The 25845-nt window shown below is 39.1% G+C and overlaps 1 protein-coding gene across 1 annotated transcript in view; it reads right to left on the bottom strand.

Moving 5' to 3' along the window:
- SPPL3 (signal peptide peptidase like 3) overlaps nt 1-25845 on the bottom strand; it is a 136514-nt gene that overhangs the window by 48561 nt on the left and 62108 nt on the right. Inside the window, exon 2 of the mRNA XM_030292343.2 lies at nt 461-538. Coding sequence (XP_030148203.1) covers nt 461-538 — 78 coding nt within the window. The remainder of the gene's footprint in view (nt 1-460; nt 539-25845) is intronic.

The raw sequence follows: 25845 nt of genomic DNA, 5'->3' as shown, positions 1-25845 counted from the left end.
CCAAGGTCAGTAGACAGAATACTTGGGGAATGATACTGGGCACGATCCTAATAATAGTAGGCTGAACCATATGAAATCATTGGCAATTGCTCAATGTGGCTCAAGCTAAGTCAATGCCTTTGTATTAAGAAAAACTTGCCGTTCCCTTTGAGACCGTAGAATCGTTGTCAAGGCTTCTCTCCTTGATCTTTTCAATGAGTACACTTATGGGAGTCATTACTTTCAGAACCAGAATTTAAGCAATTTTAAATTTTAATTTTCAAGCAATATTTACATGTTTGCATTAAAATGAAGTGTTTTACCGGCAGCCAACCAAAGAATAAATTTCAGAATTATCCCACTCTAACTCGATTCTTGTGAAAGTCATGTTTCCCTTCACACAGCAGCAAGTTTTCATACTTCCCGCACAATGCTGCTTCCACCTCCAACTGAAATTTGTCCCATCCTGAGAGCATCTTACCTGAAACTACCATAGACTATAAGTAGAATGGAAATCAGAAATGTAGACACTTGACTGGAATCCACCAGGGAATAGGCCCTAGAGAAATGAGAAAAAAAAAAAGTTAAATCACATGGCAGCAAGTCCTCATGGAGTTTACAGTATGGTGGAGTTCGATCTCACTAAGTTTCATTATTGTCTTTAAGTTAAAAAAAAAAAAGGTGTAAATTAGCATTAACAAAATAACATAACTGAGACCTGCTAGTTTAACACAAAGAATACATGTGTAGGTTCACAGCTATTATTAGTTAACACTCATAGGATGTTAAATGACATCAATGTAAAAATCCCATCTCCGTATACCACATGATGCTTACAACATCCACACCCAATTTAAGATATGCCAAGATATCTACCATTACCGTACCAAAGATAAAGTCTCAGTGATTATCATATGGTACCAAAATCAAAACTATATGTACCAAAAGGTATACAACCAGGAAGTCTTACTCCCATCTAGTTCCCCCCAGGTCCTCTTGAGATAACCACTTTTACTGGTTTCTTGTATAGCGTTCTAGAACATATAGTATCAACACATATTATTTCTCACCATTTCTCACACAAAAGATTAACACTCTGTACTCCCCCCACCCTCCTTTTACAACATAACCTAGAGATCTTCCTATATCAGTATGTGCAGAGTTTCTCTTCTTTATTTTTATTTTCTTTAAACATCTACATAGATTTCTATTGTGTGGACACATTGAAAAACAGTTTTTGTTTTTTAAAAAAATCCCTTTTAGATGGACACTGTGGTTGTTTCCAAAAATTCTGTTACCCGCAATTGTGTAAAAAAGAGCCTTGTAAATTATACCTGCAACACACACATGAAATGACACGTCTGTGCAGAACAAAGGTCCTAAAAGTGAGACTGCTGGATCACAGAGGAAATGTACTTGCAATTTGGATAGATGTTGCCAAACTGCCCTCCAGAGAAGTTCTATCATTTTGCATTCTCACCAGTAACAGATTAGGGTTCCTCTTTTCCAAAGCCTTGTCAACAGCGAATGTTGTATAATTTTTGACTTTTTACCAATCTGAAACGTGAAAATTGGTATCTCGATATGGATTTCATTTGCATTAATTTTCTGACGTAATTAAAATTTAAAATTGATTAAAAGTGAGCTTAAGCAGCTTTTCACATGATTAAAGGCTAGTATAAGCATTTTAAAAAGAATTTAAACATTTTTTCCAACTCCAGAGCTATAAAAAACAAAGGGAGCCTTTTTTCAGGAAATGGTTTCTTCTAGCCTGAACAGTTTTATTTTTCAAATCTATACAAGAAAATCTGGTAAAAGCTGACTCCAAATCTAGTCCACAATTTATAATAAAACTTTTTTTGTTTATTTTATTGGGGGGGGGCAGGAAGGGCAGAGAGAGAGAGGGAGTGAGAGAGAGTCCCAAGCAGGTTCCACGTTGTCAGTGCAGAGCCCAATATGGGGCTCTACCTCACCAACCATGAGATCATGACCTGAGCCAAAATCAAGAATCGGACACTGAACCTACTGAGCCACCCAGGCACCCCTATAATAAAACTTTTTGAAATGTCATATATTTTCAACTCAAATTATCATTATGGAAGTTTTACAAAAAGCTTTTTTTAAAAAAAAATAATTATTTATTTTTGAGAGAAAAAGAGTGTGCGTGCATGCAAGCAGGGTAGGGGCAGAGAGAAAGGGGTACACGGTATCTGAAGTGCACTCTGTGCTATCAGTGGGGCTGACAGGCGGGGCTCAAACTCATGACCGTAAGGTGATGCCCCGAGCCGAAGTCAACCCTTAACCGACTAAGCCCCCCAAGCGCCCTGGAAGTTTTACAAAAAGCTTTTTAACACAAAGAATTTATTATGCAGAATATGGTTTAAAATTAATTTTAGCCAATTTTAGCATTTTAAAAATAGTATCAATGTTATTTTTTAAAAATTACGAAAATAATTCATGTTCTTTGTAAAAATCCAAATAACAGGTAAGAAGCAAAGGTACAAGTGCCTTGCCCCTCCCCCCTGTCCACATGCCCATTCCCTAGGAGCAAACGCTGTTTACAAGTTGGTATGTGTATCCTTCCACATAAAGTGTGTATGCAGAATGTATACACACCATAAAAAGGGATACACACTTCGTGTCCTTCTGTAACTTGCTCTTTTTTCAAACTCAAGTATGTAACAGGGGCTATTCTTTTCTACTGCCTTAATTTATTGGCCTTTTGCTATAAAATTATGACATGGAAAACCTGATAATTTAAACTGTACTCTTTCTTTTTTTAAGAGAAATCACCTAGGTTCAATAAACACAACTTTTAACCATATACACATTGTCTACAAATTCTCATTTCTGAGTTATTAACCACAGCATACCACACTTTTTCACCTCACTTGACCTCCTGAATTAGGAGGGTAGCTTGTTGTTTCTAACCTCAACAGAAACACATGGGGATGCCTCCGCCTATGCTGTTCTTTTTCGTCAATTTAAGATTTAGTGAAGACGGATGTTTCCATTGCCCTTTTTTCAAAGGCAACCATGGAATCCCACAGGTAAAGATAACATCCACATCATGATACTGAACAGTCAAATATCCTGTTAAAAATATTAGGAAGAGGGGCGCCTGGGTGGCGCAGTCGGTTAAGCGTCCGACTTCAGCCAGGTCACGATCTCGCGGTCCGTGAGTTCGAGCCCCGCGTCAGGCTCTGGGCTGATGGCTCAGAGCCTGGAGCCTGTTTCCCATTCTGTGTCTCCCTCTCTCTCTGGCCCTCCCCCGTTCATGCTCTGTCTCTCTCTCTGTCCCAAAAATAAATAAACGTTGAAAAAAAAATTAAAAAAAAAATATTAGGAAGAGCTGCATCTTGTACTCTCGCCGATGCACCCTAACTCCTGTCTTGGGGCTCCTGGATGGCTCATTCCGTTAAGCCTCTGACTTCGGCTCAGGTCATGATCTCGCAGTTCATGAGTTCGAGCCCCACGTCTGGCTCTGTGCTGACAGCGTAGAGCCTGGAGCCTGCTTCGGATTCTGTATCTCTCTCTCTCTGCCCCTCCTCCCCGCCCCCCCCCCCCCCACACACACTCTGTCTGTCGGTCTCTCTCGCAAAAATAAAACATTAAAAATTTAAAAACAATTCTTGTCTAGCCTAGAGCCTATCAAAAACATTGATATTATACATACTATTACATTTAAAATGTGTATGGAAATCATTTTTGCAAAATAACATCTGCTTAAGAAATGTGAACATGCTAGCACATTTTGTCACTAACACTGAACATGTTAGAACATCCTGCTATCCTAAGACAACTTGACAATGAAGTTTTTCTTTTTCCACACTTACCAGAAAACCTTCTGCTACTTATAGTCTCTGAGTTTAGAGACTTCTCGGCATAGATACATTATGCGTTACGCATCATTTAAGTTTATTTCATTAGAGGTTGCCCGTGTCAAGTTTACGTTGAAACATGTACATTTTACTATTAAGTCTTTAAAAAGCCCTGAAGACAGAAGCACCTATTTAGCTGATGATAAGCCCAGGATGGACATAGAAACATAAGTTCTCCCTCTCATACCAGCTGTGTTAGCCAATAAATAATCTGCTGGATCACGTAACTTAATCAATACAAAGAGATAATAAGATAATTACAAAAATAGCAAAGTAAAGAATAAATGGAACGGGAACTCAAATACAGAACTGCACTGTCCAATATAGCAGCCACTAGCACTAAAATGGCCACTTAGCCACCAGCCACACGTGGCAATTTAAATTTAAATGAAATTAAAAATTTGGTTCATTGGTTACACTAGTTGAATTTCAAGTATCCAATAGTTGATGACTACTCTACTGAATGGCCAGATAAAGAACATTTCCATCAATGTAGAAAGTTCTAATGACTGCACTGATGTATACTTGTATAGGAAGACGCCCCTGTTATAGTTCAAAATTGGGCTTCTGGGATTTTCTTGGTGGTAAGAGCAACATCTAATGTTTTACTGAGTGCTTAATTTTCACAACCATTCTATGACATTAAGTCCTACATGTATACAACCCCTTATTCAAAAAAAATACCTTGAAGATAGATGTGTTGCAGAAAACCCCCTCACTGGGGTCTAGAGCAGCAAGTACCCTGTAATCAAATATTATTATTTCTGTAGTGAAACATGAATAACCACACTAAATAAGATAAAGATTAGAAACCGCTTCATCAGCTTGGGTCAGGTTTTGCTTCCATGTGAATTACAGAAAAACTCTGGGTTTTCAGAATTTGAGGTTTGGAAACTGTGGACCTGTGTGATTGTCACCATTGAGCTGAGGAGCCGGGTGCAGTTCTGAACATAGGCAGACTTACTCCATCATCTCTCAAACTGACTTGATCATCTGATGACAAACTTGGGAGTCAGGAAGCTCCAGTTTCTATCTTTAATTATTCTATAACTAGCCATTTGATCTTCCGTAGGCAAGCTTTTTACATTTTCCTGGTCTCTATAAAATCCTCTTTTGGCCTAGACAAACTTGAAGGCCCAGCTAATTTTTATTTTCAAGACTCTAGGTTTTTATACTGTGTTTTTCCTCCAAAAATGATAAATATTACCATATAAATATGTTTGGCCGATCACTGGCATGTTAATAGGCAAATGAGCTGACAAAGGCAGCACTGTTTCCAGACTACTGAAAACTGTTATTAAATTTTTTTACATTGGACTATAGTTGACACACAAGATTACGTTAGTTTCAGGTGTACAACATAGGGATTCCCCAAGTTTATACATTATGCTGTGTTCACCACAAGTGTAGCTACCATCTGTTACCATACAACTATTATAATATCCTTGATAATATTCCTTAAGCTGTGCCTTTTATTCCCGTGACTTAACTCATTCCATAACTGGTTGGTTTAATCAACCAAGGGAGAATTCTTCTCTTGAGTCATTTTTTACAAAAACTGGCCAGCTCTAGGGTCTAACCCACAGCTCTTTTGTTTCATTATCAAACAGACTGTTTAATAAAGGTTTTAAGTGCTGATAACGATAGGGAGAAGAGGGCCTCATCCATACCTCTATTATTCTCTTTGCCCGCAAAGAGAAGTAAAGAATCAGAAACACTTCACAAGTATGCGAAGACCCAAGAATTTTACTGCAGAGACTGGGGTCTGGGCCTCTGGGGTACGACCAGAGTAGGGCAGGCAGAGGGAAAGGTATTCCAGGGAAAAAGGGTAGGTAGTCTGGCCAATTCTAGGAAAGCAAAGCCCACAATCTTATTTCACAGCCTCTTCCTATCCCACGCTTCAGGCTCTCCCATGGCCAAAAGCAGATGTGTATCATCTCGCAGGACCTTCTCCTAGTGAGGTGTCTTTTCCCGAGACTCAATGCACATTAAAGACAGGAACTTACTCTACAGACTGAAACAAAGGAACTACTACTGAAATGCAAAAAGAAACTAAATGCATGCCTTTCAGATAGGCCAAAATCAGGTTGGCCAAATGTACTGAAGAAAGACTCGGGAGACTTTGCCAAGTGATGTATTAGTACAGGTTAGCTGTTGAGGTATTTTACATGGTCACTACAAAACCCCCTAATTCTTTTACCATATTCCCCCAAACCTTAATAGAGACAGAAAGCTACCAGAAAGTTCTCTCATATACAGTAAGATTATATTCTACACCCTAAGATTTTTAGAACCATGCTGGATTTTATTTAGTAATTGCTCTACAGTCAAACATCTATTTCTAGCTGCTTTACCAGCAAGTGCTTATAACACATATCCTGCTAAAAATCATGCCAAACTGAGACACAGAGAGTACTGTTCTATAATGTGTTCTATGTGTCAGCCTTCCAGCTATACAATGAAAGCATTCTTGTCCACTCAACAAACCAAGCAACTAATATTCCAACCTAGCACTGTCTGGTGCCCTAGACTGGCACTTTGCAAACTTTTTGGTCTTGAAACTATTTACACAAGGAAGACCCCTTAGAGCTTTTGTTCCTTTGGGTAACAGCTGCTGGAAATTAAAACTGAGAAAAAATGAAAACGTTTACTAACTCATTTAAATGTAACAAAACCATTACACATGAGCATAATTCTTTTTTAAAGGAAAAAGAACTATTTTCCAAAACAAAAAAGAATTTAGTGAGACAAGGGGCATTCTCTTACATTTCTACACACCTCTTTAATGTCTGGCTTAAATGGAAGACAACCAGATTCTCATATCTGCTTCTGCATTCAGTCTGTTGCCATATGTTGCTTTAGTTGAACACTATGAAGGCTATGGAGAAGGAAATCTGGCCTGACGCATATGGGTAGCTGGAAAAGGGAGGGGTATTATAACAACATTTTTAGGTAACTGAGGAGACTCTTCTTTAATGCTACACTGCACTTCAACAAGTGGTAATTTCTTAAAGGTTATTTTCAACGTGAAATCTGAAACCGTATCGGTAAAGTTTTTTAAAAAATATATTATGTTAAAATCCAAAGGATTATGCTACACTTTGAATGGATCCTTTACCCATGAATGATTCTGTAACATCATGCACTGGTCATCTGGAAAATATTGGTTCACTGAGTTATGCAGCTTTTCCAGATGTGGTCACATTTTATTACACAGTATCTGAAAAACCACATTTGTTAACATCATTCCTGAGACTAATGATAACAGATACAGTTTTCCAAAATTCTAATTTTCACTTAAAAGTTCAAATTGTATCACTGGTAAACAGTGTGGAGGTTCCTCAAAAAATTAAAAATAGATCGACCCTATGACCCAGCAATAGCACGGCTAGGAATTTACCCAAGGGATACAGGAGTGCTGATGCATAGGGGCACTTGTACCCCAATGTTTATAGCAGCACTCTCAACAATAGCCAAATTATGGAAAGAGCCTAAATGTCCATCAACTGATAAATGGATAAAGAAATTGTGGTTTATATACACAATGGAGTACTACGTGGCAATGAGAAAGAATGAAATATGGCCTTTTGTAGCAACGTGGATGGAACTGGAGAGTGTTCTGCTAAGCGAAATAAGTCATAGAGAGAAAGACAGATACCATATGTTTTCACTCTTATGTGGATCCTGAGAAACTTAACAGAAGACCATGGGGGGGAAAGGTGGGGGAAGGGGAAAAAAAAAAAGAGGTTAGAGAGGGAGGGAGCCAAAACATAAGAGACTCTTAAAAACTGAGAACAAACTGAGGGTTGACGGGGGTGGGAGTGAGGGGAGGGTGGGTGATGGGTATTGAGGAGGGCACCTGTTGGGATGAGTACTGGGTGTTGTATGGAAACCAATTTGACAATAAATTTCATACTTAAAAAATAAATAAATAAATAAATAAACAATCTCTAATCACTGAGAACTAATACTCTAAAAACAAACAAACAAACCAAAAAACCCAAATTGTATTACTGGCAAAACGACTTTATTTTTTTTAAATGACAGGCTCACTTCATTAATTTTTGAGAAATTGCCAAACATCAAAGTGTGAATAACTCTAGTTTGTCCACTAGTCATTCTTCAAGTAAAAACAGTGTTCCAAGAAAAAAGGAGCTAGTTCAGCTACCATCTCAAATGACTGCACAAGTATTTTTTCAAGAAAACCAATGGCACCTTAGTATACAGCATACATGCTTGAGAACTTTCTATTTTATTATTTAAAAATGTGTTAAGGATTGAGATTTAATAAAAGTAATTTTCACTGCTTCACTGTAAGAGAAACTGTTTTTCTGTTTTTAAACAAACACAAAACAAAACAGTGTAGTGTGTGAGGGGCACGTGGGTGGCTCAGTCGGTTGAGCATCCAACTTCGGCTTGGGTCATGATCTCACAGCCTGTGAGTTCAAGCTCCACATTGAGCTGGCTGCTGTCAGTGCAAAGCCTGCTTCAGATCTTCTGTCCCCCTCTCTCTGTCCCTCCCCAACTTGCACTTTCTCAAAAATAAATAAACATTTAAAAAATTATTTATTTGTTTGTTTATTTATTTTGAGAGAGAGAGAGAGTAAGAGCAGGGGAGGGGCAGAGAGAGAGAGGGAGAGAAAGCAGGCTCCACACCATCGGTATGGAGCCCCGATGCGGGGCTTGAACCCACAAACCACGAGATCATGACCTGAGCTGAAACCAAGAATCAGAGGTTTAACCGACTGAGCCACCCAGGTGTCCCCCAAAATAAAAATAAATAAATGAACGGTGTGTGCACAGTGGTGAAGAACATTATGATTACTAGTGCAGTTTGGTGCCACTGCCTTGATTCATGTCGCACAGCAGAGTTTTTTGGTTTTTTTACCCACCACTGCTTTTCACCATAAGGAAAAAATGTCAAAATGAAAAAGACAAGGAAAAAATATAAAAATGAAAAAGACAAATAACTTTAATGGTAGCCCCCCTAAAAGGGTCTGAGGAACCCTGAGGGATTCATGGGCCACACTTTGAGAACAGCTGCCTTATACACTCACCCACCGGTCCTGGCTATACAAATTCCTAGCATTTTCTCATATGAACTTCTAAAATCACAAAACACCAAGAAGTAGTTAAAATTATTTTGCTATGCAAGATTTTTGGCTTTAAATAGGATATGCACAACATGACTTACATTCCAGGCCTCAGCAATACTAGCTTTCCCTTTAAGGTAGAGTATGTTCAAAGAGGATTTCATTTGTATTTTCATCTAAAATATCTAACATTATAGTATCCACAGTTCCCTTCCACATTTTTCCATTATTTTAAGGAAAAAAAACAAATATGTATCCTACGCTTAATAATGGAATAATCTTATTATATAAAATTTTAATAAGTTAAGTTTAATCTTTATGTCCAAGACACAAAGACAGTCACTTAAGAAAGTGACGATCTAGTAAGAAAGACACATCGTACAAGGTGACAGAATGTAATATTCTAATAGAGAAATAAAGTGCTATGGGAGGTGCTATGGGTTGCCACGTACTGGAGGGGGCAAACTATGGCCTACTGCTATTCCAGTAAACACAGCCAAGCTCATTCATTCAGGTATCGTTTATGGCTGCTCTGGTGCTTCACTGGCGGAGCAGTAGAGTTGTGACTGTCTCCACATGGCTCACATAGCCCAAAATATTTACTAACTGGTCCTATGTGGAAAAAGCTTGCTCACCCTTATTGTATATTGTTGTTACTGAATAAGACCACCCAGCTAAGAGGGCCAACGAATGTTGAAATACATCCTACCCTTCCCTCCCGGAGGATGCAGCAGGACTTCGGGCACAAAGCTTGATGAGCGGAACCTTGAGTCCTACAGGATGGATGCAGCCACCTGGTGGGAGGGACACCTTTTCTTTTCACAAAGGTGACAATTTTTGAGCCAAGCCCATCTGGTCAGGGAGGCACTATTTCCTGTTTTGCACAAAGAGGGGTGTGCGTGCATGCGTGCGTGTGTGTGTGTGTGTGTGTGTGTGTGTGTGTAGTCTAGCAAGAGTCACGAACATCTCTGAGTCATACCATGAATATGGGTGGATTTCCAATATCAAAATATTTTTGGATTAGAAATGAAGAATTTTCATTCTTCCTATCTCTTCATTAGCACCAAATACTTTATGGAAAAAAACATATATGAGATGCACCATATGTTACTATTTTATTTTATCCAGCTAGCACGGTGAAAAATTATTTCCAGCAGAGATGCAAAATCTGAGGACTGAGCATATTCCTATGAAAGAAAGGTATTAGTCTCTAAGGCAGTAAAGATAATCTGTAGTCATTTTGTTTTCAGACACATTTTATTGCCTACAATAGGTAAGAGAGGGTTTACAGGGTTCCAGTGAAACAGAAAGAAGACCCCACGCTGAAGGATTCCATGGTAAGATGCTTCCATTCTTTCCTATGAATTACTCTTTTAGACAGATCCTCATATTACAATTTCAAAAGCATGTGCATTTTTTGGTGATTTGAGCACACACCCAGCAACATAATTGTGACTCCTGTGTTAAAACACCAGCAGCCAGAAATAGCCCTGTACTGGCTGTAACATACATTTTTAAGGCAAGGGAAAAACCTAGGCAACTGGTTTTCTCAAAGTAGACAGAAACAAGCTGGAATAAAGTGGTTTATGCATTTCCATTTGACCAAGGGACTCATTTTCAAAAAAGAAAATGATAATGCAGCTTTTGAAGACATTTTTGTATCACTAGCCAAGCCAAGATTGCTTTAGAACTTGAACTAAATAAATTTCCTTAAAAACTTACAAAAATTTGTGTTAACATGCTGGTCAAGATTAGTATTTCATAAAGAAACTGCTCCTGAATGTCTAAATACTTTCTCAGGATATGTGCTCACAAAACTTGGTAAGGCCTATGTATATACCCCAAACAACTGAAAGCAGGGACTCGAGAGATACTTGTACACATGTTCACAGCAACACAATTCACAACAGCCTAAAGGTGGAAGCAACCAAAGTGTCCATCAATGAATGAATGGATACACAAAATGTGGTGTATGCATACAACTGAGTATTACTCAGCCTTAAAAAAGGAAGGAAATGCTGATATGTGCTAAAACACAGATGAACTCTGGAAACATTACATTAAGTGAAAGAAGTCCAACAGAAAAGGACAAATAGTGTTTGATTCCACTCATATGAGGGCCCTAGAACAGGTAAATTCATAGAGAAAGTCAAACAGATGTTACCAGGACTAGATGGAGGTGAAATGGGGAATTCTTATTTAATGGGTACAGAATTCTGTTTGGGATGATGAAAAGGTCCAGAAACGGACAGAGGTGATGGTTGCCCAACCTATGTAAGTGAACTTAATGCCACTGAACTGTACACTTACAAATGGTTAAACTGGGGGCGCCTGGGTGACTCAGTTGTTAAGTGTCTGACTCTTGATTTCATTCAGGTCATCATCTCATCGTTCTTGAGTTTGAACCCCACGTCGGGCTCTGCGCTGACAGCCTGGCATTCTCTCTCTCCCACTGTCTCTACCCCTCCCCTGCTCATGCTTGCTCTCTCAAAATAAATAAACTTTTAAAAAGTTAGCAATTTAGCTTTTATGTTTACATTTATTTTACAGTAAAATTAAAAAAAAAAGAAGGGGATTTTTTTTAACACTGTTCTTAAAAACATTCAGCAAATTGATTTTCACTTCATGAGTCTCATTAAAAGATTATTCTTTGCCATTTAATGCTGATAATATAATAGCTTTATGTATAATTCTGTAAACAAAGTCTTGAAAGCATTCACACAATTCCAAAATTTGGACTTTAAGAAGATTTTCCAATGACTTATAAAACTGGATGCTACAGGTTGACGTTCAGTCATTTCCTGGTAGCTAACCTCTCCTCATGACAGATCTACTTCTGTGGACAAGCAAAAAGAAGCCTGACGACCTAAGTCACAGTGCCTCCTTTACTTCTATCAAGATAAACTAGAGAGGTTCAAAAGGAATGTCCCAGAACAAGGGGATTTCTAAGACAGACCGAATTTCAGTAAGAACTCTCCAATGCCCACGGGGGTACTTGCATCACCTCAAATTCAACACATCTAAAACCAAACAAATCTCCCCATTATCTTGCAAAATGTAACGTCTGTTACAGGCTCTAACGGTAATAACTGCTTCTGTCACTGCTCCATCCTATCTTACGCATCAATGCATGCAGGACTATTTAAATTAGTACTCTCATAAGTGCGGCACTCCGAGATAAAGACCCAGCCCCATATCACCCATTGAGAACTGTCTGATGAGGAACAGAAAAGTAAAAGGTTATCAAATTAAGCCAAACTATGGATCAGTGTAGAAGCTCAGCTTGGAGGCCTGTGTGAGAGTACGGTCTACTGAGAGATGACCAACAGTCCAGTAGCTCAGCTAGGCTAGAAAGAGAGGTGAGGGAGCACGCATGGGTGGGAGAGAGAGAGCAAGAGCTACAATGCACTCCCACAAGAGTATCTGCTGGGGTGGGGGGTGGTGTGGGGGGACTGGTACGAGGTAGTGAAAAGAAAAAAGACCAGAAAGGTGAAACAGGCCAGGTCAAACCTTCTAGGGACTCAGGGGTGGATTGCTGTCTCTGCTAGGGTTTTTGTTTTTTGTTTTTTTTTTGTTTTTTTGTTTTTTTAGTTTATTTATTTTGAGAGAGAGAGAGAGAGAGAGAGCACGAGCAGGGGAGGGAGAGATAGGGAGAGAGAGAACGAGCAGAAGAGGGGCAGAGAGAGAATCCCAGGCAGGCTCTGTGCTCAGAGACTGACACGGGGCTCAAACCTGCAAACCTCGAGAACGTGACCTGAGCCAAAACCAAGAGTCAGACGCTTAACCAACTGAGCTACCCAGGTGCCCCTCTGCTAGTGTCTTCTTGACACAATCTGGCTTCTGCCCTCAGTACTCCATGGAACATGCTCTCCCTCTCCCCAAGATCAGCAACAATCTTGTTGTTTTATCCAATAAACTTTAGTCAGTATCTTACTTGACATGCTCTCTCTGGCTCCTTGCAGGATCTGAAAACAGCGATCGCTTTCTTTCTTAAAACAATTTTGTCCCAGCATCCACGATTTTCTTCTGGACTTCCTCCTATCCCTCTGGCTCCTAAAACTTCTTAGTCTCCTTCTCCTCTGCTCATCATGGCTTCTGTCATCAGTGCCCCCTCACTTCTTACTCCACGCATTGTCTTTGTGTGACACTGTCTACTGTCATGTGTTCAGTTACCATCTCTATAGACTGATGGCTCCCTCCTCCTCGAAACAATAACAATCTTCTGTTGAGTAGTGTGTCAAGTAGTGCATAAAATGCTTTTGCAGATGAAGTAACTGAAACACAGTGAGGTTAATCAACCTTTTTCCTTTTGCTATAGTCATTGTATTTTGTATACTTCACTCCACTATGAAGAAATTTTAAAAGAATAGCATGGAAAAACCGTTACAGGAGGAAGCAGGCTAAAGACCAATATATCACATAATACCACTTTTATTTAAAATGGGACTATTTCACATTTTTGCATTTATGTGAATTTTTAAAATGACACTAACATTTTTTTTTAATTTTTTAATGTTTATTTATTTTTGGAGAGAGACAGAGCACGAATGGGGGAGGAGAAGATAGAGAGGGAGACACAGAATCTGAAGCAGGCTCCAGGCTCTGTGCTGACAGCTCAGAGCCTGACACGGGGCTCGAACCGACAAGCTGTGATCATGACCTGAGCCAAAGTCAGATGCTTAACCGACTGAGCCACCCAGGCGCCCCATGACACTAACATTTTAAAAAATTATATTTAGGGGTGCCTGGGTGGCTCAGTTGGTTAAGTGTCCAACCGCTGACTTCGGCTCAGGTCATGATCTCGGTTTGTGAGATCGAGCCGTGTGTCAGGCTCTGTGCTGACAGTGCAGTGGAAGCCTGCCTGGGATTCCCTTTCTCCTCTCTCTGCCCCTCCCCCCACCCCTACACACAAGCTCTCTCAAAATAAATAAACAAACATTAAAAAAATAAAAAATAAAAACTGCGTTTAGGATCTTAGGAGGACATGCTAAGAAAAGAAAGTGCTTGTGATTTCTGAATAGGCTACATTTTTTCATTTATTTTTAACCATATGCTAAAAGCTTATATCCTTCAGTTAAACGTAACATCCCATCTATGGTAGAATTTATTTTCAAAAAGCCAAATTTAAAGACAAAGGTTTTCTTAAACTTTTAAAAGCACCAACATCATGAGGCTCCCGGGTGGCCTGGCTGACTGATTCTTTTTTTTTTTTAATTTTTTTTTTTTAACGTTTATTTATTTTTGAGACAGAGAGAGACAGAGCATGAATGGGGGAGGGTCAGAGAGAGGGAGACACAGAATCTGAAACAGGCTTCAGGATCTGAGCTGTCAGCACAGAGCCTGACACGGGGCTCGAACTCACGGACCGTGAGATCATGACCTGAGCCGAAGTCGGACACTTAACTGACTGAGCCACCCAGGTGCCCCTGATTCTTGATTCTGACTCAGGTCGTGATCCCAGGGTTGTGAGACTGAGCCCCAAGTTGGTCTCCATGCTGAGCTTGGAGCCTGCTTGAAATTCTCTCCCTCTCTCTCTCTTTCTCTCCCTCTGCCCCTCTCCCCAGCTTGCACACGCTCACGCTCTTTCTCACATACATACATACATAAATTTAAAATTAAAGCACCAACGTTACAATTACATATATATTTTAAGTCTTATTTAGTCATGTAATCACATCAGTTGAGATCTTGATTCAGCACTAAATGCTACTAGATGTTATTTTTCTGGTTATTGACCCCTTTTCACACTGGAAATGGGAGCCAACTCTCATACTGTAATTCATTTGAAAAGACAGGTTAAAAATTTTTAAGTAGCTACTGTAATAGATTTTTAACATAGACAGTTTATTTGTAGATGGGGCTGAACAAACATTAAAGAGTAAACAGACCCCCAGTCCCTTTCCCATAGTATGTCCTCCTATATGATACTACCTTAAATCTATCGGGCAGTCAAGGGGCATGGAGGTAGCTCAGCTGGTTAAACATCTGACTCGGTTAAACATCTGACTCTCAGTTTCAGCTCAGGTCATATCTCATGGCTCACTGGATGGAACCCCACTTTGGGGTGTGTGCTGACACCAAGGAGCCGGCTTGAGATTCTCTCTCCCAGTCTCTGTCCCTCCCTTACTTTTGTGTGCCCATGTGTGTGCACTCTCTCTCAAAATAAACAAACAAACCAACCTTAAATCTATTGTACAGTCATTATATTTAGTAACACAAAAGGAACATCTCTGTTACTAAAGTCAAACTCTGGGAAGAGGACATAGGTACACAGGGAGAACAGTATCATTAGGAGCAAGTATCTTCTCTCACAGAAGAGTGAAATTCCAAAGAGATTAACTGGAAGATGAGTTTCTATCTAGTGATTAGGTTAAAATATGGTATACTTAGATTCTAGGTTTGTCAGTAGAATTTTATCTGCTGAATTTTAATCTCATCTAGAAATACTACCATTATCAATGAAGTAAAATCATAAAAATGACACAATAATATTTCTGGAAAATCAACTAGACAGAAATATCCAGTGTAGATGGAAGGGGCAGAAGAGATGAGACTGGAATGAAGGAGACGAACTAAAACTCTTACAAGAATCTAGGCCTAGGGGCACCTGGGTGGCTCAGTTGGTTAAGCATCTGACTTCGGCTCAGGTCATGATCTCATGGTTCGTGGGTTCAAGCCCCTGAATTGGGCTCTGTGCTAACAGCTCAGAGCCTGGAGCCTGCTTCGGATTGTGTTTCCCTCTCTCTCTGCCCTTCCACTGCTCATGCTCAGTCTCTCAAAAATTAATAAATGTTAAAAAAAAAATTTTTTTTAAAGAAAAAAAAAAAAGAATCCAGGCCTATAGCCCAGATTAATAAGAAGTAGAAATGGAGGAAGTAAACACACTGGGCAAAGGGAATGAAGAAGAGACAAGAGTGAAAATTTCTATAATATGACAGTGACCTGACCACTTAGCCTGACAGTGGAGACACCTGACTGGGCACCAAAATCCAGGTCCAGGTACCTCACATATCAGTACCAGAGGCAGAAGTCACAAACCAAGGCAGAAGAACCTCAACACAGACCGTCTCCTGGCCCCATGCCTACCTCATTCATCAACAAGCCCCAGCAACCTACAATACCTAGACACTCCAATTTCTAACATGGTACTCTACTATCTTTTGTCTTCAAAAGCCCCAATCCATTTCCTCTACTTCAAATCTCATTTCCTAGAGCCTAGACTCTGTACTGGACTGGATTCACTTTTTTTGATGGCAAAACGTTTTCACTCAGTATTTAATCTTTGGTTTCAATTATCCTGAACAGTGCACAATGGAAATTAGGAATTACTACGGGGAGAACTTAGAGCGGAGGGAAAAAAGATCACATTAAAGGCTGAGCATATGTACTGAGCAACTGGGGCTGTGAGACAGATGCTAACAAATTTGCCCCAAGTCCTACAGAAAGTTTCAGGGGGCGCCTAGGTGGCTCAGTCAGTTAAGGGTCCGACTTTGGCTCAGGTCATGATCTCGTGGTTCACGAGTTCAAGCCCTGTGCACTGACAGTTCAGAGCCTACGGCCTGCTTCAGATTCTGTCTCCCTCTCTCTTTGTCCCTCTCCCACTCACGTTTTGTCTCTCTCTCTCTCAAAACTAAACATAAAAAAAAAAAGTGGCAGAAACAGGATGTGAATACAGTATGGCTCCAAAGGTCCACAGTTCTAACCATTACCCCTGTTATTACCTCTCATAAAAGCAGATGAGGATGAAGGCTGATTTAGGAGAGATTACAGGTGATTTTCTAGAGTTAGTTATTCAGTATGAAGTGAACAAAGTACAACAGGTTCAAAGAAAAGAGTAGGCTTGGAAGTATCTTAAGCAGAAATTTCCTTAAATTCAAATTAATCATGTACTTTTATAAAATTCATGTTAGAAACTCTTCATACTGAATTAATATATAAAAAGGGACACTTGAATTCCCTTCAAAGAATAATGAGTATCTAAGTGCTGTGGAAATCAGCCAGGTAAAGATGCCAAAGAAAGGTATCAAGAGTTAGGTGAGGTGAACTGGGGAAGGATTCCTAGAAGACTGGTTGAAAAATGGAGGTATTTTAAGCAGAAAAGATGAAATATAAAATGGTAAGAAGATGGAAATGCAGAAATTGAGGAGGATAAACACCTAATAAAGTTATGAGAGCTGGGTCAATGAAACATGGAGCGTACAGAGAAGTGCACTGTGAGATTGTTACAGTTAAGACAAAAGGCTCTGTAGTCAGATGTCCTGGGTTCAAATCCTGACCCTGTCCTTTACCAACTGCAACCTTGGGCAAGTTACTTAACCTCTCTACTCTTCAATGTTGTCATCTGTAAAATGAGGGTGATAATAACACCATCTATCTCATAGAGTTAAGCTCTCAATGAAGTGATCTGGTAGATGGAATGTTAATAACATAAGTGTACTGTTCAATGGGAATCACATATTCTTCAGCTACGAGATGATGAAAAGGGAAAAGTAAGAAAATTTATTTTAATAATTCTACAGGGGATAAGAGCTAACATTTACCAAAGATTTGGCTCATTCTGAGTAATAGTTATTTAATCCTCATTACCACCCTAGGAAATAGTTAACTTTTATTATCTCTAATTTACATATAAGGAATCTAAGGAATATAGAAATGAAATATCTTGCTTAGGTTACAAAGTATCAAGTGACAGAGTCCAGATTCAAATCCAGACAGTTTGGGTACAGAAGCTCTAAAGTACTCTGTTTACTCTGAATAGCTGCCATTTTGGATTTCCCAAGAAAAGGCTTCCCTCTATTAGTGAAAATATTCAAGGACTGACTGTAGATACAATTACTTGTCATTTTCTAGCAGACAAATCAAGATCAGCCCCAGGGCCCAATTTTTTCCACAGAGACCCATATACTTATATGTATACCTTTTGGCTACTTAGTCCCTCAATCCTTTTTCACTTCTAGCTGTACTACCACATTTTCAGGTGCTAATGTTCTATTTCAACTTGAACCCACCCAATTTATTCAACTGGATTTTTACCTGCATCAGCTAGCTATTACTACAGAGTATGAGGAAAAGGCATACCTACATTTAATGTACCAGACGCCAGGACTGGCCATGGATGAAGGTCCACAATAGGAAAACATCGTTAATTTGTCTGACAACTAAACTGGAGGTAATTCATTAATTTGCCTCCAATTCAGTCATAAAGGGTAAGGTTTCCAAATAATAGATTTCAAAGTAAAAGCTTATAGTGTTCTGAAAGTTTTAACATTACTTTTACTCTATTTCCAATAGATTTTATAAGGAATCTAAGACCAACGGTGCTGAGACTTCAGAATCTAAACAATGTTCTAGTTACAACAGCATGTTAAAAATGGCCAACATTTATCAACTCAATGTAAAAGGCAATTCATTGTGCAACATTCATGTAATACACAAGTCTTCCAACTCTGATAAAAACAGCTTTGCTGCTGGGGCATCTGGGTGGCTCAGTCAGTTGAGCATCCGACTTTGGCTCAGGTCATGATTTCACGGTTTGTGAGTTCGAGCCCCATGTCGGGCTCTGTGCTGACAGCTCAGAACCTGGAGCCTGCTTCTGACTGTGTGTGTCCTCTCTCTGCTCCTCCCATGCTCATGTGCTCTCTCTCTCTCAAAAATAAATAAACATTTAAAAAAAAAAAAGAGCTTTGTTGCTGTTTTCCCAATATTATAAACATATGTTTACTGTAAGGTCATACTTGAATTCCAAGTTCCCCTCAGCCCCATCCCACCCTCATTTGGACAGGAGCCCAACTTCTACTCCTGAGCTCGCACAGCATAGCCCCCTTGTAGAAAGAGAAATGCAGTTGTCTACTTCACCACTGCCTTGATTATACGAGGATTTAGTGATTCAGAAGGAACAGGAATGGTAAGCCAGAACCTTAATAAAATTGGTCACAGCTGAGCTAATGTCATAAGACAAATACAAGGGTGATAATAGGAAAATATCTGGAAAACTTCAGTATTAGTAACAACACCAAACCTCTTAAATAGTGTTTCCCAGATTCTATGGGACATAAGTTTCTTAGGCATTTAAACTGATGTGCATAACTAAAAGTAGTAATGGACAAGTAGGTTTGTTAAATGCTGAGCTAAACGAAATAAACTTGACTACTGTTTTGTTTTTTAAATAGAGAACTTCCTGAAGCTCATTATATATTTCTGGCAAAACTTATACCACTTCTCCCCTTTTTTTCTGGAGCAGCTTTTGTGTCCCACAGCACACTCTTGGAGAAGCTCCGCTCTAAAAGAAGGAATCTTTTTTCCAACACAAGCCTGGTAAAAACCTGGTCTCTAACTCTTGATTCAGAAACTAAACACAAATAATAACCGCAATAATAATAGAAAATGATAACTGTTAAGCACTTACTATGTGCCAAGTATTATTCGGTACTTTAATTTCATGACTTAATTTTCATTACCACCCTATGAGACAGGCAACTTTTATTATCCCCAGATTAAAAGGATGAAACTGCTGAACAGAAAAGTGTTCAAGAACTTGTTCAATGGTACAAAATCAGTAGGTGACAGAGTCTGGATTCAAATCTAGACTATTTGAGCCAGGAGCTCTAAAATAATCTGTGCTAAATAACTCCAAAAACTCATGGTCTAAAGAGGACTCTTCTGTCCTCAGTAATAATATTTAATTCCCTGTTTGTTTGTTTGTTTGTTTGTTTTCAGACATACATGCAAAGAATCAGTGACTGAGGTCTTTAGCTGGAATTAATCCACTTCTGCTCCTCTAAAAAGATTCAGATCAAATAACTACTGTCCAGGACTCTGGGGGTGGGGGAACAATACAAATATACTATTAGAAACAGAAACAAGAACAAGAAGCCCTGGGTTAATTCAGTTATGAATTTTCTGATTAATCTTGACAAAAAGTGAGACATTCATAAGATGAATGTCAATATTTAAAAGTCACACAAAGAAAGACTATTTTTAGTTAGTAGTTATAATGGGTACTGGACTCTTTTATAATTGGAGATTTCTGCTACTTGTAAGAATATTTTCAAAGGAAACTGTTGATTAAGAGTCAAATTCTTGTTTAGAGTTTAAATTACAGTGTTTTAAAAGCTTGGGTTATATAGATTTCCCAAACTTTCCATTTTCCTCGACACACACATGATACAAACCCTCAAATAAGTGTTATTTGGCTTCTCATAAATAATAAATATGAGAAAAACCTTTAAAAGGGGAGTAATTCTTTACAAAGTATCCAGGCAACCAAACAAGGCCCTATCTGACAGGTCTGTGAGACCAAGAAATTACACTGCTGTCATATAATAACAGTAACAATAACAACAGCAAATATTTTGGGGGCTCTTACTATGTGTTAGACATTGTACTAGCTGTTTACATCCAACTCACTTTACATTCATAACATCCATTTGAGGAAGGCACTATTATTATCAGCTCTAGAGATGAAAAGATGGAAGCACAGAGAGACAAACTAATTTTAATTTGCCTAAGGAGGAAGCAGAGCTAAGCAAGCCAATCCAGGCAGTCTGCCTCCAGATCCAGAGGTCATGCTCTAAACCATTTCACGATCCTCAACTCTGCTTGTTCCCCAACATCAGCCCTGATCATTAAGTTGTACGATGGATCAAAATGCATGTTCTGAGTGCTAACAAGAAACAAAGCACACACGGACCATTTTCCTGGATAGGCTACGTGCTAAGGCATAAAAGCAATTTAAAAGAACTGAAATCCTATAAAATATATTCTCCAACTACAATGGGATTAAATTAGAAGAAATCACCCACAGAAAATCTGTGACATTTCCAATATTTGGAAATTAGGGGTGCCTGGATGGCTGAGTTGGTTATGTGTCTGACTATGGCTCAGGTCATGATCACATGGCTGAGTTCAAGCCTCATGTCAGGCTCTGTGCTAACAGCTCAGAGCCTGGAGCCTCCTTTGGATTCTGTGTCTTCCTCTCTCTCTGCCTCTCCCCCACTCACGTTCTATCTCTCTCTCTCAAAAATAAACATAAAAAAATAAAAAAATAGACAACACACTTCTAAATAATCCATAGGTCAAAATGAGAGATCACATAGGATATTAGAAAGTATCTTGAACTGAATGAAGATGAAAACAAAAAATACTAAAATATGCAAAATGCAGCCAAAGCAGTGTATAGAGGGAAATCTACAGCATTAAATTATTATATCAGAAAAGAAAAAGGTTTAAAAATCAATGACCTAAGCTTCCACCTTCAGAAACTAGGAAAAAAAAGAGAAAATGAAATGCAAAGCAAGTAGAAGGAAGGAAAAAATACAGAGCAGAAATCAACAAAACTGGTAATTAGAAAATTTCTATAGGTATCAACAAGCCAACCCTAACTTTTTATGGAAGCAAAAGAACTACAATAGCCAAAACAATTTTGAGAAGAAAAATTGGAAGATTCACATGAACTGATTTCAAGACTTACTCTAAAACTACATTATTCACTGTGTGATACTGATGAAGAATATACATACTGTTCTACAGAACAGAGAGATTCCAGAAATCGAAAAGTTATGATCAACTGATATTCAGACACAAATACCACGTGGAAAGGAACAGTCTTTTTCAACAAAGCGTTCTGGACATCCAAATGCAAACCAACAAAAACCTCATACTGGATATAAAAAGTAACTCAAAATGAGCCATAAACTTAAATGTAAAACTGAAATCCACAAAGCTTCTAGAAGAAAAGAGAGGAGAAAAACCTTCATGGACACTGGGTTAGGTAAAGGTTTCTTAAGACACAAAACACAGAAATCATAAAAGAGAATTTGGTAAATCAGACTTCATCAAAATAAAAACTGCTCTTCGAAAGACACTGTCAAGAAAATAAGAAGTCAGGCAATGGACTGGGAGAAAATTCTGCAAAATACATATAAGATAAAGGACATTAAGATAAGATTAACCACAATATATAAATGACTCTCTCAATTCAGTAAGAAAACAGATAACCCAATATAAAAAATTGAGCAAAAGATCAGAAGAGACACTTCACCAAGAGATACAGATGGCAAATAAATAAAGAGATGCTCAACCACCACTAGTCATTAAGGAAGTGAAAATTAAAACTTGGGGCACCTGGATGGCTTAGTTATGTATCTGACTCTTGATCTGGGCTCCGATCATGATTTTGGTTCATGGGATTGAACCCCACGGCAGGCTCTGCACTGACAACACAGAATTTGCTTGGGGTTCTCTCTTTCCCTGTCTCTCTGCCCCTCCCCTGCTTGTTCTCTCTCCCTCTCTCTCAAAATTGAATAACAAAAAGAAACATTAAAAAAAAAATTAAAACTTCTATCAAGATACAACTATACATCTTTTGCAATGGTTCAAATTAAAAACAAGTTGATTACAACTTGTTATTGTTCGTAACAAGTGCTCTGAGGAAGCTGAGCTACTACCAGAAACTGCAAACACTGCCAGTGGGAATGCAAAATGGTACTCACTTTAGCAACAGTTTGGCAGTTTCATATAAAAGTTACCATATGACCCAAGAGAAATAAAAATATACAGCCACACAAAATCCTGAATGTGAATGCTTACAGCAGCTTTGTCCAGAACTGTTAAAACTGGGAGACAATCTAAATGTCCATCCACTAGTGAATGGATAAACAAAATTATGGAACCTTTACACAGTGGAGTAGACTCGGCAATAAAGAAATACAAACTACTAACACATGAAACGTTGATGGATCTATATATGCTAAGTCAAGAAAGCCAGACTAAAAAGTCTACAAACCTGATTTCATTTATAAGACATTCCAGAAACCATAAAACTAAAGAGAGAGGAAAGAAACCTGTTGCCAGGGACCAGGGATCACATGAAGGGACTGATTACAAAATGATTACAAAAGAGCATGAGGGGACTTTTGGGGGGCAACTGAAGTGTTCTCTCCCTCCCTCTATCTTCCTGCAAACAGCCATTTATTTGGGCAATTAGAAATTTAGGAGACACACTGGGGCGCCTGGGTGGCTCAGTCGGTTGAGTGTCCGACTTCGGCTCAGGTCATGATTTTGCAGGTTCATGAGTTCAAGCCCTACATCGGGCTCTGCGCAGGTAGCTCGGAGCCTGGATCCTGCTTCAGATTCTGGCTCCCTCTCTCTCTCTGCCCCTCCCCACTCAGACTCTGTCTCTCTCTCTCAAGAATAAAAATAAACAAAAAAAAATTTTTAAACAAAACAGAAAGTTAGGAGGCAACAACTGAGGTAGAAACCTGACTCATGTTCCCTCTACTTCTTGATTATGGTGGTCGGTACAAGACTACGTGTTGTCAAAATTCATAAAACTCTATGCTTAAAAAGTGAATTTTATTGTTTGTAAATTATACTTTAAGAAATCTGACTTTCTAAACAGTGGAGGAAAAAGGGGATGACTGGCTGATATACTGAGAACAGATTACAGGGGGTATGGCAAAAGCAGAGAAAATAGACTACTGTAGTAGCTAGCCCTGGCAAACGACAATATATGGTGGCTGTTACCAAGTGAAAGTCATGGTAGTGGTGAGAAATAATCAGATTTCTAGTTGTATTATGAAGATAAAGTCTACAGGATTTCCTGATACGCATGAAAGAGACAGAAGCTAAGGATGACTGCTACGGTTTGGCCTGAGTAACTGGAAACATGAAGCATCCAACAACTGACATTGGAAGGCTACATGGGGAAGATGGTGGGGTGGGGGTGGGGACAGGGGGGGAATTGGATGTTGATTAGGAGTAGACTTCTAAGCTCCAGTCTGCTATCAAAGAAAAATAATGTCATTACGGATCCCAAGGTTGTGTGTGTGTGTGTGTGTGTGTGTGTGTGTGTGTGTGTGTGTAAACATCACTGTATTCCTCCATTTTAGCTAGAAATCCCATCATGTAGACTCTGTTGTGACCCTAGAAGGAAGCCTAGCCACATACAGTTCTGCTTGATGGTTTGACCAGCTCTCACCCCCAAGTTAAGCATACTCTTCTTCTAAGAAAGGCAAAATGTGTTCACTGTCCATGGCTCCTACTTAATTAGGTCCTACTCACACCCCTCTAGCAGAAATTCCTCCACGTCACTATTTCTGTATTTCACTTATTATGCCCACTGTATATGCCCCACTGTTTATGCAAGGGAGAGAGAGGCTGGATACTTTGGGAATTCATGTTGGATCACCTGTACCTCTGATTCAGTATTCCTTTCCTATTATGGAGTTTACTATTTCCACCAGTGTTTGCTTAATACACAAAAACAAAACAAAAAAAGCTTCTCATTTCTCCCATCTCTTCAAGCAGTCATTTCCTCTGAAGTTCTGTAGTTTCTGATCATTTTTGCAGAGGCTCCCTATTCTCTTTTACGCTAACATTTTATTTTTTTTAAATGTTTATTTATTTTGAGAGAGAGCACAAGCATGCACATGTGCAGGCAGAGGAGGGGCAGAGAGAGAGGGAGAGAGAAACCCAAGCTGTCAGTGCAGAGCTAGATGTGGGGCTCAATCTCATGAATGGGGAGATCATGACCTGAGCAGAAATCAAGATGCTTAACCGACTGAGCTACCCATTTTTTATTTATTTTTTTACCCATTTTTTATTATTAATTTTTAAAAAATGTTTATTTTTAAATGTTTATTTATTTATTTATTTGAGAGAGAGAGAGAGAGAGAGAGAGAGGGAGAGGGTGGGGAGGGGCAGAGAGAGAGAGAGAGAGACAGAATCCGAAGCAGGCTCCAGGCTCAGAGCTGTCAGCACAGCACCCAACTCAGGGCTCTACCTCACGGATGGAGAGATCATGACCTGAGCCGAAGTCGGACGCTTAACCGACTGAACCACCTAGGCGCCCCTAAATGTTTATTTTTGAGAGAGAGAAATGGAGCATGAGCACGGGTGGGGCAGAGACAGAGAGGGAGACACAGAACCCAAAACAAGCTCCAGGCTCTGCGCTGGTCAGCACAGAGCCCGACGCAGGGGTTGAACTGAGGAACCGTGAGATCATGACGTGAGCCAAAGTCGGAGGCCCAACCGACTGAGCCACCCAGGCGCCCCCTGAGCCACCCATTTTAATCTGACTATCATTTTAATCTGAGAGTTGGGAAGGAAGAATCAAAAAAAAAAAAAAAAAAGCTACTATGGATTCCCACTGAAAGCTTTTTTCTCTGAAGGGAGAGCCAGTCCTTTTTCCTCCAACAGTACTGTCACCTAGAAACCAAAATTCTCAGCTGACATAACATTTCAGGGCTAATCTAATTCCCAGGAAACTACTCTGCGCAGTTCAAAACATAAAAACCAGCAGCAGCACTTGCCTTTACCCCAACAACAATCTAAAATCTCAAATTATAAATTCCTGATAGTAATTATAGTTGCTTAGTTTTACTGACCATTTAGTATGTGTGGGGTGCTGTGCAAAGTGCTTTAAATAAATTAGCCAATTTAATACTCGAAATAACCCTGTGACAAAGTTATATCATTATTCCTATTTTATTCATGTAAAGTTAGCATTTAAGGTAACATTTATAAAAACAGGAGATATGCCAACCTTAAAAATAAGCAAGCACCAACTATCTAAAATTTGGTTTTAATGACCAATATTTTGGCAGTATACTAAGGAGTATGACGTTTGATTAATTCCCAAAGGATTAGAGAAAGTGGTTTTTGCCTTATGCTGTTATTTTCTGGCTCTAACATAAAAAAAAAGAAGAGGAGGAGGAGGAGGAGGTGGTGGAGGAAGAAAAATACCGGTGTGACTGCTCTTAAAGAAAACAAGTTACTTGGAAACATCACATTTATGGAAATAAAAACAAAAATTTATTTTACTTGGAAATCCTTACAATCAAAGGGAGAACTCAAGGTTGCCCTCACAGCAATTGAGAGCTCACTATACTACA

The sequence above is a fragment of the Lynx canadensis genome, chromosome D3, assembly GCF_007474595.2.
Source record: "Lynx canadensis isolate LIC74 chromosome D3, mLynCan4.pri.v2, whole genome shotgun sequence".
NCBI lineage: Eukaryota > Metazoa > Chordata > Mammalia > Carnivora > Felidae > Lynx > Lynx canadensis.
The sequence above is the reverse complement of the archived record's forward strand: the minus strand, read 5'-3'. Positions and strand labels throughout refer to the sequence as shown.